General features: G+C 39.5%; 1 protein-coding gene across 1 annotated transcript in view; it reads left to right on the top strand.

Moving 5' to 3' along the window:
- LOC126184041 (inactive phospholipase C-like protein 2) overlaps positions 1-13530 on the top strand; it is a 749749-nt gene that overhangs the window by 664064 nt on the left and 72155 nt on the right. The window contains exons 15-16 of the mRNA XM_049926398.1: positions 787-963; positions 5436-5533. Of these exons, the coding sequence (XP_049782355.1) occupies positions 787-963; positions 5436-5533 (275 nt within the window). The remainder of the gene's footprint in view (positions 1-786; positions 964-5435; positions 5534-13530) is intronic.

The raw sequence follows: 13530 nt of genomic DNA, 5'->3' as shown, positions 1-13530 counted from the left end.
AAGGCAGAAAGATTCCAGTTTAAAATTTCACAGTAGGTGCAACCACTGTCTACAATGACTGTACTACTCTAGAATTTGTTGTTGTAATTCTGAACAGTGCTAGAAATATCCAGTATATCATACATGCTTTGTTGCCATTTCATAAAATATCATGGAGATGTGCTCTTTCAGCACAGCAGAGCACATGCACACCCCTCTCACATTACTTAATATGCCATCTGAGTTTATTAATCAGCTCCCAAGGTCAGCAAAATCACCAGAACACTTGAGTATTGAGCCTGTGATATTATGGGACTGTGTCTAAAGTCATATGCATTACCATTCCTTGACCAGATAAAAGAGGTGGGGATCACTATTTTCCAGGATGACATCTGAAACCTATATGGTTCACATTATGTGCGACTGCAGGATTGCTTGTTGCCGAAGGAGGCTATAAGAGAAACAAAAATTTTGTCCAGGACAATGCACTGTACAGCTGTAATATTATTAGCATAAAAATTCATTCATGTGTAACAATTACTTTATGGTGATCATTCTCCACTAAAGTACTCATTTTTGACATTGGACTGTATTATTATTCTCATTCCTGTTTTTTTTTGTTTTTTTTTTTCCCTGGATCTTTCTTAACATCTTTTTATCACTCTGAAAACACTTAAGCTATTCTCAAAATGTTCCTTGTAGAAAACAAATTATTATTAATTTCAACATCAACTGCTCATTTGGATTTTAACATTTTATTTTTATGTTGTGAAATAAATAACATATTATTTATGATTTGCTTTGCAGTTAAGAGGACTAAAACTCTTACAAATGAAGGTGAATCTCCAGTATTTGAAGAAAGTTTTACTTTTTACTTGGCTCTGCCAGAAGCAGCACTAGTGAGATTTATAGTTCTTGATGATGAGTTCATTGGTGATGATTTTATTGGACAATATACAGTTCCTTTTACATGTTTACAACCAGGTGAGGACTAATCAATAATGCCTTAAAGTAAATGTTTTAACAGTATTTACTGAACATTGATAGTTAACTAGATTGTTCAATATATGAGCATAGATCACCAACTACCAACAAGAAAATGTGGCTGGGCAACAGGCTGACAAATAGAAATGCATAGCATAATAATATGTGCTAAGTTTTCAAAATGTTTCTTCTTCAACAAACACACACACACACACACACACACACACACACACACACACACACACACACCTCTCTCCAGTCTCTGTCTACTGACTAAATTTTGGTCCAAAATCTTAGCAAAGTAGGATCCTTCCCTGTGTGCCTGTCTGCTATTCACAAGGAAACATCGCCTACTCGCCCCCATATTTTAACGAGGAAAAAACAACAGTTGCAAGATACTAGCCTCAGCAATCGATCCCGCGTGAAAAACGAAAATTTGGGTCACTATTCTGATAGTATGCATTTATGACCTTTTGAAAGTAGGCTACAGCTTTTAAACTTTCGCGCGCACCGTTTGACACTCGCACCGCCCCACTGCAACCTCCAAATGTCCGAGCGCGAAGTGAGAATGGGGTTTATAAAATACTGTTTTCATATTGGTAACATGTTTTCTTCATTGTGTCATGGTGTGCGGTTTCTAGCAGGTGCCAGAGGTCTCTTTGCGTTGAATATTTTGATGTTGCGATTCACAAATATCGTGTAAATGAACGAAATGAATTGTGTCATTAAATAAGTAGCATAGCGCTATTTAGTTATTGGCATCGCTACTGTGCGTTAAGTTCTTCGGACTTTAAAGCTGGCACTATTAAAGTGAAGTACCTTTGCAAGAAATGCACTATTCTTCAGCGTGATTGGCACGATTAAATTGTTAATCGAAAATCATTAACTTGATTTCATTATTATACTTTGGTTATTTAGGTTTATTTATTTTGATTCTGGGGCGTATATATAGCTGCAGAACATCAGTACGAGAATATTGTTAAAATAATACGTTACGTATATGTGCATGAGGTTGACACATTACACACGCATATTACTTACTATTTTTCGCGTAAAATAATATGACAGTTCTCCAACAAGTTTTCGAACACGTTCCGGAGAAGTATCGACCTCTCCCCTCCTCTTCCTTCACCATGAACATCGTGCGAATAGGAGGGCTATGATCTTCATTCCGCTGTACGGTACTTCGCGCTCGGCCATTAGGCGGCTGCAGTGGGGCGAAGCAAGTGATAAACATCCGGTGCGCGCGAAGTTTAAAATTGCACGTTTTGGTCATAAGTGCGCACTGTTACAATTTTGGCCCAAATTTTCGCACGGGATCCGTTGCTGTGGCTGATATCTTCCAAGGGTGCTTGTATCTTTAAAGTATGAGGTCGATTTGCTGAGGTTTCCATCTCACGATTTCTATTTTGTAAGTAGTAAGTTATCACTTACAAATAATTCTACTCCATCCTGATCTTTCTATTAATTTAGCAATAGTTTTCGTATGTTTTTCAATGTGTCAATGTTTTTGAGTTGTTCATAGACTCACATGGGAAAGGAACACTCTCCCTTTCACTTTTTGTTTTCAGGCTACCAGTCTTATTCCTTCAATTATTATATAACATTTTCTTTTATCGGATAAGGCATTGTAACTTGTAAAGTGGATTTTACACCAGCAGCAGTTTCGCAGATTATAACTCTAAAATTGATACTAAGTCCTATAAAATGTTCTTAAGTAGTAGTAAGTAATATGCATATGTAGTATGTCAACCTCACGCACATATACGTAACATATTATTTTAACAATATTCTCGTAGTGATGTTCTGCAGCTGTAATGCCCCACAGAATCAAAATAAATAAACCTAAATAACTAAAGTATACTTATGGGCACACTACTGTTCCATGTTGACTTGATGCATTTAAAACTTGTTCTTATTTTAGGGGATGTGTTTTCCTGTAACAAATAGTAACTCTAATGGTCTGTTATGTTGTTTTAGTTCAAATATTAAAAACATTCATGGTGATATTAACAATTTATTTTAAACTGTATTCAAATAACAGATTGGGAACAGAATATTTTCACAGTTTTTGTCTACATCAATTTAAATATGCAAATACTTGAAAATTACTCATAATGTCATGACAGAATCTTGTATTTTTATAGAAATATAGTAAAATCCGAAAGCTTTGTGTGCAATTTGATGTTTTCTGTAAGTAAGTAAGAACAAATAATATACAGTCTGTATGTTGCCATAGTCTAATATAGGTCTTCACTTTAACACACATTCTCCAAAGGTAAACTTTACAGTCTGTGTAAGTAAGTGTGTTCTGTTTAGATATCTACAGATCATTGTTTTCTGTAGACCAAGCTTTGCATCTGCAGAACCACAAGAAATTTTAGTAACACATTTCTTGCAAACTGATTTGTTACACATTTGTATGAACTCTTCCCTAATTTGCAATTTTTTTTTTTTTTTTTTTTTTGCACCTGGAAGAGGTGGTAGCTTCCACCTACATCTAATGATTCAATATGAATATCTAGAGCTGTGACTCTGGCTTCTGCATAATCTTTGGCAAGTTCCTCTTTGATCTAGAGAAGAAAATTCATCTTGTTATTTAGATGTTTGTTGCTTCTCTGTAGGTTACCAAATTACTGACACCTTCTGAATCCAGAAAATTACAAAAAAGTATCAACAGACCACATTCTTTCACCAGCTTTCACTGAGTACCTGTAGACCATCATGCTAACAACCTCTATCTATTCTGGCGTTCATTGACACACTGTAAGGATCACATCATCATTTTCGAAAACTAAAGTCTTGTATAGGCCCTTGCAAGCTTTCTTAATGCACTCAGGCACTCCCTTCTAATTTTGCATGTTGTACAAAGCCAGCTTGTTCAGTTTGGTTGTTCCAGATGCTATTATTGTGAACGCAGTGTGAAGAAGTTGTCACCTGTAACATTCTTTCCTTTATTCAAGTATGAACCTATAAGCTTCTTCACTACAAAGTCACTCTGTGATTCACCACCAAGATGAAACTCATCTTTACCATGATATGGGAAAGCATCTAGCGTATATTTGCAACCCTTATTAACAATATTTCTGCCTATAGTTTACAGGTTTTGAAACCATGAACTGAATGAACCAACATATACACTTGGATAGGAATAAGAGCACATCAACACGAATATATGGGCCAGGGATACACAAGCTCTGACAATTAGCTATGAATCTTGCACTCATGTCATACATGAGAGAAAATGTCACTTTTTTTTAGTTCCTCCAGCTGTGTTGACTTCAAATGAAATCTGAGGAGTGTCATGACCTTCCTGAAGTAATTACACCACATCACAGACTTATAAAACTGTATTCCACATTTATCTGATCAAAGAAAGTCCACTTCTTCCTTTGGATTCAATGGCATTCGTGACATACAAAATAGCATAATATGCATCTAGCTCTTCTAACAATAATGATTACTCTTCAGCTTCCCACACTCTACATGCCTCGTTCCAATGCATTTTAGAATGTGAGAAGAGGTTTGTCCATAAACAGATGACAAGCACTCAAGGGAAAATCACTGATGACATATCTCTTTGCATATGAAGGTGGACGAGTAATCTCCCAAAGAACATTTTACTGTCCACACCTTGGAAGAGTTCCAATATTGGTATTAACTATTTCACACTTTGTTCCATCCTGAGGTTTAACCCCTGTACTGACAATCAAATTACTGAAAAAACATCTTTTACCTAAATTACACCACATTTTAACTTGTGCATTTTCAATTCAGCATTATTTACATGAGAGTCGCCATGGCTTCTAGATGTACTCTGTTCATCATTCTTATCTTTCAAAATTCCAACCTTAGCAGCTGTGGCAGCATCACTATGAATCATTATGCCAGAACCATGTCTACTATATTTTCTAGTACAAGTAGTTACTATTTGGGTGAGACAGCACCTAGAGAAAAGTGAAATCAGCATTTTTCATGGAATGAACACGGCTACCTTTTTCACTACTATGAGAAAAGAAATTAAATTAATGCTGAAAATTTGTGCACTTAACAAATATGCTGAGTTACTGGTGGTTGCTTTCAAATCAGGATCCATCTAAGTTCTGCATACATTCACAGTGACTCCTCCTACTGCCAAAACACTTTTGCATATCAGTTTCTGTAAGGCTATTCAAGGGCTCTGCAATTTTTTACTTCTGGAGTAGCACAAAAAGACACCTGTAACAAACTTATCACCAACTGACCAAGACTGGCTCAGTTTTAATGAAATTCTTCAGAATGTAAGTACAAAGATCCAGGCTGAAGAAGAACCATGAACTAATATGCCACAACAAATAGTTCATAGCAATGTGAATAAATTAATTACTTTTGTATCGAGGTAGTATTACATAATCTGCAGCCATTATGTTTCCTACAGTATGTCATGTAGCATCATCATTGTGTAAAGTCAATCTATAATGGTCTTTCAACAGGGTATCGTCATATTCGTTTGATGGCCTCAAATGGGGAACTGATACCAAATGCACTCCTGTTTGTCCACATCTCAGTGACTTATAAAAGATGTTTTAGGGTAAGTACAGTGTTACACCTTTTAACTACAATGAGTGAATTTCAGTCTTCCCATAGAACATGTTTGTTTATTGTTCTCTGGTTTCTTCAGACTTGTTAACTTCATTAAAGTAAGATGATATTTGTGTAGTACTCAATGATAGAATATTTAATGTTCAAGTAACTTCAGTGAAGAAGTGTGAACATAAAACTTGATCGTATCTAGTTGTTCCCACTTTAGCCAGTATATGACTTGGAGACCTACCTATATGTATTTTCTGACATTTAGTCAACCCCCATTAGTAGATATGCAAGTCCACAACTGCTGAAGATAGGCTTATATTTGTTGAATTCATTGTTTCCAGAGTTATAGGGCCATGGCTTAATTTGATGTCTGAGATGATACTATAGTTTGAATAACAAAGAAAAATTATTTTTTAGTTATGTTCAGTACAATAAAACATGCTTGAATAACATCTACCAAAATTTCTTCCATTGATGTTGCCACCACACAATTATTTATATAATGATCTCAAGTGCACATCTCTAGTCAACCCAATAATTGACTGATCCATTAGATTTCAAGCATCCAGCTGTGGAAAATCCATTTCTTTAAATGATGTTTCAGTTACATACAATTTGGCCATCATCTGAGTGAGCTGACACACTGAAGCTAGGGCATTCACATTTGTCATTATAAACATGAGATCCACATAACTACACCTGCCACAGAATACACTAGGACCAGAGATGTTTAGCGACAAAGAGTTTTGTGTGAACTGAATCTGTGGTTAGATGCTTAATTGATGCTGAGTTATCTATGTATCAGTATGAGCTGCACTGTAGCAACTTTTTTGCGAGGTGATCAAATAATGTGCCATATTCCAGACTTTCTCCAGGCTGAAACTTCTACCTCCATTAATTGATTCCTTTGCCATCCAATTTCCCCAGCTTCCTCCACAACTGAGTCCCAGAATGAAAACGTTGACACTAGCACAGTAGACATTCTGTAAGCTACTCACTGATTGTTCTCTCGCTTGATCTTCTTCCTGACAAGCAGGCTGAGTAGTGAGTGAGCTCAGAAATGTAATTGATAAGATCCTGTACTGCCAGATTCAGGAAACATCTTGATGGTTGCAGGTTAATACATACATTAACAAACTCTGAACAAAGACAACATTTATTTTATCAGTTCCCCAGGACATCCATCATAACAGTTATTAATTTTCTTAATGACCCTGCACCACTATCATACAGACTGTATTACATGTAACATAAATCATACTACTCAAAAAAAAAAAAAAAAAAGTGCTCCAGACTTGTGTTGCCTGCTAAATAGGCATCCATACACTGACTCAACTCTCATACATACTAATGCATGACACTCATTGCATGCTGGTGCGTGCCAAAGCAGGCCCAGTTTTTAGTCCAAAAACAAAGAGTGATGCTCTCCCACATCCAATAATTCATAATTCAGGAAAACTGCACTCACAGGTACATCATTCTATAAACAGATGCAAAACTGGAATACCTGAGCAGCACATCTATCTTGAATGTCCCTGGAAATGGAAACCTTTTTTTGTGTGTAGCTGAATGAAAATGAGACTACTAACATGAAAAGAAAACGAAAGAAATAGAACCCCGTACACTCAAAAATATTCACAAATATTCTTCAGAGATACAAAAAAATATCATATAAATTCACTGCCTGACAAAAAAGTTAAGCACCCATAATGAACAGCCAGATGTCAATGTAACTTCGTACAAACATATACCATGTGTGGGTACGTAAATGATTAACAGTTGCAATTCTTGTGATGGAACAGTCACTAGAGTGCATTAGTGTTGGTTATGTTTAGCATTGTGACCAGGCCTGGTATCATATATAAGGTGCACTAACAGCATCGTCTATTTGAATGACCACTATGTAGGACACGGAGATCCTACGCTCTCATGTGAGACAGTTAATTAGTTAGCTTGTTTCATGTTCCATGGATAACATGTACAATTAATGATAATTATGTGGCATGAGTCATTTTACATTCACATTAAACATTCATATATAAGTACATTTTGTTTTGTAAGTCTACAATGCCTTTTTGGGTCCACTCATTTTCCAATTCTTCTCTGGGAATGTCAATGAGATCCCTTTAAGTCACAACACTGTTTCTGTAGTTCTACAGTTCTGTCTCTATTGCATACTCCCCAAGACATCTAGCTGTTTGGAGATTAACTGCTTGTGGGGAATTAGAAGTTTCCACTAACAATGTTCCATTATGCAAATGTTTGACTAACTTTACAGAGCCACAGATTCCTTCTAAGCTAGTTTTGATATAGAAGGGTGAAACCCTCTCAACTTCCTTTTTCTGTTTGACTATGAGAAACACATTCTGGCCAGTGGCATGTATTCTGTTACTGTAAATACCACCACTCTAAATAAGCCCAGAATCAGGTGGACTTGCTACACAAGCCCTATTGTTTGATTGGATGTTGGTACCTACCAGCAGTCCCTGCTGGGAGGAGGAAGAGAAAATTTCAAAGGAACCATCTCAATGTGGGAAGCTGGGGAATTAGAAGTACATCTAGATAAGAGCCCCATGTGCCATGGGGATCTTGGTTTGACCACCTGGATCGTGAAGATGGTAAAAAGCTCTATAAAAAAAAAACCTCAGTCTTAAGGTGTCCTGTGCACCAATGAGATACATGGCTGTTTAGGAGGAATAGTCATTAGTGAGCAACCTCTGGGGAACCTGCTGCACCTCAGTTGTATAAGGTTTACTTAGGCACATGGGGCTCTTATCTAGATGTACTTCTAATTCCCCAGCTTCCCACGCTGAGATGGTTCCTTTGAAATTTTCTTTTCCTCCTCCCAGCAGGGACTGCTGGTAGGTACCAACATCCAATCAAACAATAGGGCTTGCATAGCAAGTCCACCTGATTCTGGGCTTATTTAGAGTGGTGGTATTTACAGTAACAGAATACATGCCACTGGCCAGAATGTGTTTCTCATAGTAAAGAGAAAAAGAAACTTTTGAGAGGGTTTCACCCTTCTATATCAGAACTAGCTTAGAGGGAATCTGTGGCCCTGTCAAGTCAGTCAAACATTTGCAAAATGGAACATTGTTAGTGGAAACTTCTACTTCCCCACAAGCAGCTAACCTCCAAACAGCTAGATGTCTTGGGGAGTATGCAATAGAGACAGAACTGCAGAACTACAGAAACGGTGTTGTGACTTAAAGGGATCTCATTGACATTCCCAGAGAAGAACTGGAAAATGAGTGGATCCAGAAAGGCATTGTGGACTTAGAAAACATAATGAAAAGGGTGGATGACAATCTAGTGAAATCAGACTCTTTATACTTAGTTTCAGCAACACATAACTTCTAGAGCATGTCAAAGCAGATTTCCTTTGCCTCAGCATGTGGCCTTATTTTCCAAACCAAATGTGCTGTTTTAAGTGCCAGCACTCTGGGCACACTACTGTCAAATGTAAGGGAGAAGCCACTTGTGGCATATATAGGAAGGTTGCCTGTAAAAGAGTTGGTTGTTCATCTCCTGTGAAGCGTATAAACTGCTCTGGGCATCACCTCATCTGGAGTAGGAACTGCAGTGTCTTTCTTGATGAAAGGGAGGTACGGGAGATCAAACCCACTAAAAATACCTCATATGCAGAGACCAAAAAGATCTATAAGGCCACGCAGCCCTTGACATTCACTACCTCCTTTGCGTCTGTTCTTAAATAGCCAGTCCCTAAACCCAATGCTGCTACTCAAATTGAGGTTGCTAGTGTCAACACTACTACCTGCGTCTGCCAATGCACTTGTTCTGCTGCAGTTATTTTGAAGCCCATACCTCCACCCAGAACAATGGACAAGGCTATGGTTGTTGTTGTTGCGGAGCTCCCTGCCCCTTGAAAGGATCAACCTGGTCCACTGTCCAGTGCTACTACTACCACAGCCCTGGTTGTGGTTCCTAAGCCCACTCAGGGCGAAAAATCCAAGACAAAGCATCAACCACTGACAGAGCTGGGAAGTCAACCGTCCAACAATGTCAAACTCATCCTGTCTGACATATCTCTTGATTCTTCTTCTAAGCTAATGGACCTTGATGTCGGACTGGGGCAATCACTCACACCAAAGTTGAGCCTCCACATATGGTAGGTTCCCCCTCTCAGGTGGCAAGATAAGGTGAAAGTGCAACCTCTGTGATAAATGGCTCCCATCCTCCAGTGGAATATTATTGGAGTCACAACACATGTGGAGGACCTGAAGCTCCTAACACAGGAACACCCAGTGTACGTGTGTTTGCAGGAAACACATTTTAAAACACCTGATGCCCCTGTCGTATGGGGCTATACTCTCTGTCACAATAAGGATTCGACTGGGGAAAGGGCCAAGGGAGGGGTTGCTGTGTTTCACAGTTAGCTCACTGTATTTATCTCTGTCTCATGGCGTAGACTCTGGGGCTCTCATAGACCTTACAGAACAACTCCCTCGCCTATTTCTCTGACTTGGAGACTTCAATGCTCACCATGTCTTGTGGGGCTTGACTTCCACTTGTCCTTGGTGTCAGGTTTTAGGGGAGCCTCATGACACCTCAGTAACTGTGCAGCCTAAAAGATTGTACTCCCACTCATATCTGTGCTGCTAATGGGTCATGGTAGATTAAAACTGAAGAAACTGCAAAAAGGTGGGAATTTAAGGAGATGGGACCTGGATAAACTGAAAGAACCAGAGGTTGTACAGAGTTTCAGGGAGAGCATAAGGGAACAATTGACAGGAATGGGGGAAAGAAATACAGTAGAAGAAGAATGGGTAGCTTTGAGGGATGAAGCAGTGAAGGCAGCAGAGGATCAAGTAGGTAAAAAGACAAGGGCTAGTAGAAATCCTTGGGTAACAGAAGAAATATTGAATTTAATTGATGAAAGGAGAAAATATAAAAATGCAGTAAATGAAGCAGGCAAAAAGGAATACAAACATCTCAAAAATGGGATCGACAGGAAGTGCAAAATGGCTAAGCAGGGATGGCTAGAGCACAAATGTAAGGATGTAGAGGCTTATCTCACTAAGGGTAAGATAGATACTGTCTACAGGAAAATTAGAGAGACCTTTGGAGATAAGAGAACCACTTGTATGAACATCAAGAGCTCAGATGGAAACCCAGTTCTAAGCAAAGAAGGGAAAGCAGAAAGGTGGAAGGAGTATATAGAGGGTCTATACAAGAGCGATGTACTTGAGGACAGTATTATGGAAATGGAAGAGGATGTAGATGAAATGGGAGATACGATACTGCGTGAAGAGTTTGACAGAGCACTGAAAGACCTGAGTCGAAACAAGGTCCCCGGAGTAGACAACATTCCATTGGAACTACTGACAGCCTTGGGAGAGCCAGTCCTGACAAAACTCTACCATCTGGTGAGCAAGATGTATGAAACAGGCGAATAACCCTCAGACCTCAAGAAGAATATAATAATTCCAATCCCAAAGAAATCAGGTGTTGACAGATGTGAAAATTACCGAACAATCAGTTTCATAAGCCACAGCTGCAAAATACTAACACGAATTCTTTACAGATGAATGGAAAAACTAGTAGAAGCCGACCTCGGGGAAGATCAGTTTGGATTCCGTAGAAATACTGGAACACGTGAGGCAATACTGACCTTATGACTTACCTTAGAAGAAAGATTAAGGAAAGGCAAACCTACGTTTCGAGCATTTGTAGACTTAGAGAAAGCTTTTGACAATGTTGACTGGAATACTCTCTTTCAAATTCTCAAGGTGGCAGGGGTAAAATACAGGGAGCGAAAGGCTATTTACAATTTGTACAGAAGCCAGATGGCAGTTATAAGAGTCGAGGGACATGAAAGGGAAGCAGTGGTTGGGAAGGGGGTAAGACAGGGTTGTAGCCTCTCCCCGATGTTATTCAATCTGTATATTGAGCAAGCAGTAAAGGAAACAAAAGAAAAATTCGGAGTAGGTATTAAAATCCATGCAGAAGAAATAAAAACTTTGAGGTTCGCCGATGACATTGTAATTCTGTCAGAGACAGCAAAGGACTTGGAGAGCAGTTGAACGGAATGGACAGTGTCTTGAAAGGAGGATATAAGATGAACATCAACAAAAGCAAAACTAGGATATTGGAATGTAGTCGAATTAAGTCGGGTGATGCTGAGGGAATTAGATTAGGAAATGAGACACTTAAAGTAGTAAAGGAGTTTTGCTATTTGGGGAGCAAAATAACTGATGATGGTCAAAGTAGAGAGGATATAAAATGTAGACTGGCAATGGCAAGGAAAGCGTTTCTGAAGAAGAGAAATTTGTTAACATCGAGTATAGATTTAAGTGTCAGGAAGTCGTTTCTGAAAGTATTTGTATGAAGTGTAGCCATGTATGGAAGTGAAACATGGATGATAAATAGTTTGGACAAGAAGAGAATAGAAGCTTTCGACATGTGGTGCTACAGAAGAATGCTGAAGATTAAATGGGTAGATCACATAACTAATGAGGAAGTGTTGAATAGGATTGGGGAGAAGAGAAGTTTGTGGCACAACTTGACCAGATGAAGGGATCGGTTGGTAGGACATGTTCTGAGGCATCAAGGGACCACCAATTTAGTATTGGAGGGCAGCGTGGAGGGTAAAAATCGTAGAGGGAGACCAAGAGATGAATACACTAAGCGGATTCAGAAGGATGTAGGTTGCAGTAGATACTGGGAGATGAAGAAGCTTGTACAGGATAGAGTAGCATGGAGAGCTGCATCAAACCAGTCTCAGGACTGAAGACCACAACAACAACAATGGGTCATTCTCAGTCATCGACCTGTTTCTCTGCTCTCCAGCCCTTGCATACTCTGTTCAGTGGGAAGTTATTGGCAACCTTCATTCCAGTGACCACTTCCCACTCCACATTCACATACTGATTGGAGGATTGCTTGAACAGAAGCCACTAAAATGGATGGTCAGCAGGGCTAACTGGACATTGTTCAGCCAGCAGGCTGTGTTCAAACACCACACCAACATCCAAGAATGGGTGCACCACATCAAATGAGTGATCCATCATACTGGTGACTTATCCATCCCAAAGTCTCCAGGTCATCTTAGGAGGTGACCCATACCTTGGTGTCCTGATGAGTGCTGTTCAGCAATCTGGGACAGGTGTGCAGCTCTTCAATTATTTAAATGCCTCCCAACTGCAGGTAACATCACAGCCTTTCCAGTCATGGGTTTTCAGTTTTCTGCAGATCATTTTAATCATTCTTATCATATTTTTAATTTACCTGACTTGCATATTAGGGGCACCGTTCTACATTTTAAAAACTCCGTGAGGTTTCTGGGCATCATTTCGGACTCCAAATTATTATGGTTACCACACTTGAGGGACCTGAAAGCTAGAACCTGGAACGTGCTGCCATAGGCACCATAGGCACAGGTAGTTGGGAACAGACAGGGCATATCTGCTGCAGCGACTCCCAACCCCTTGCTATATGGCACATATTCGTGTGGAGTACCAATTGCTGTCCACCTAAATGACCATTGCCGAACTGTGACCAAGATGAAGCTGAATGCCCAATGACAGAACATGCTGCTGAGCACAAGATACTCAACTTCAAAGGCTGCTTCATCACCTATTCTTTCAAGTTTCTCACTCTTAACACTAGCTTCTCTGAATTATGTAGATGGGAAATGTCTTTACAACCCATGCTTTGACCTTGCAATCCTCCTGGTCTCTATCTCCACCAGCTCCTGTCACACTCACATCTCATTACTACCCCTGTGGCTCCACCTCCCTCATTCTAGTCACACTCTCCCCCTCCCTCTTCCTCTATTCTATCCCTCCTCTTCCAACTCACTCCTCCACTTCACTGTGTGCCACACACAACTCCCCCTAACGGTGCCAGAGTAAGCTCATGGGTACCACATTGCTAGCCTGCCCCTTTCCTGTCTCTTTCTCCCAGCTGTCAGCTACCATTCCCTCCAACTCACCCTCCCCCTCCCTGCCTCCTATCTCAACTCACCAATGC

The sequence above is a fragment of the Schistocerca cancellata genome, chromosome 4 (genome assembly GCF_023864275.1).
Source record: "Schistocerca cancellata isolate TAMUIC-IGC-003103 chromosome 4, iqSchCanc2.1, whole genome shotgun sequence".
NCBI classification, from domain to species: Eukaryota; Metazoa; Arthropoda; class Insecta; order Orthoptera; family Acrididae; genus Schistocerca; species Schistocerca cancellata.
Note: the sequence above shows the minus strand (reverse complement) of the source record. Positions and strands in the feature narration are given on the sequence as shown.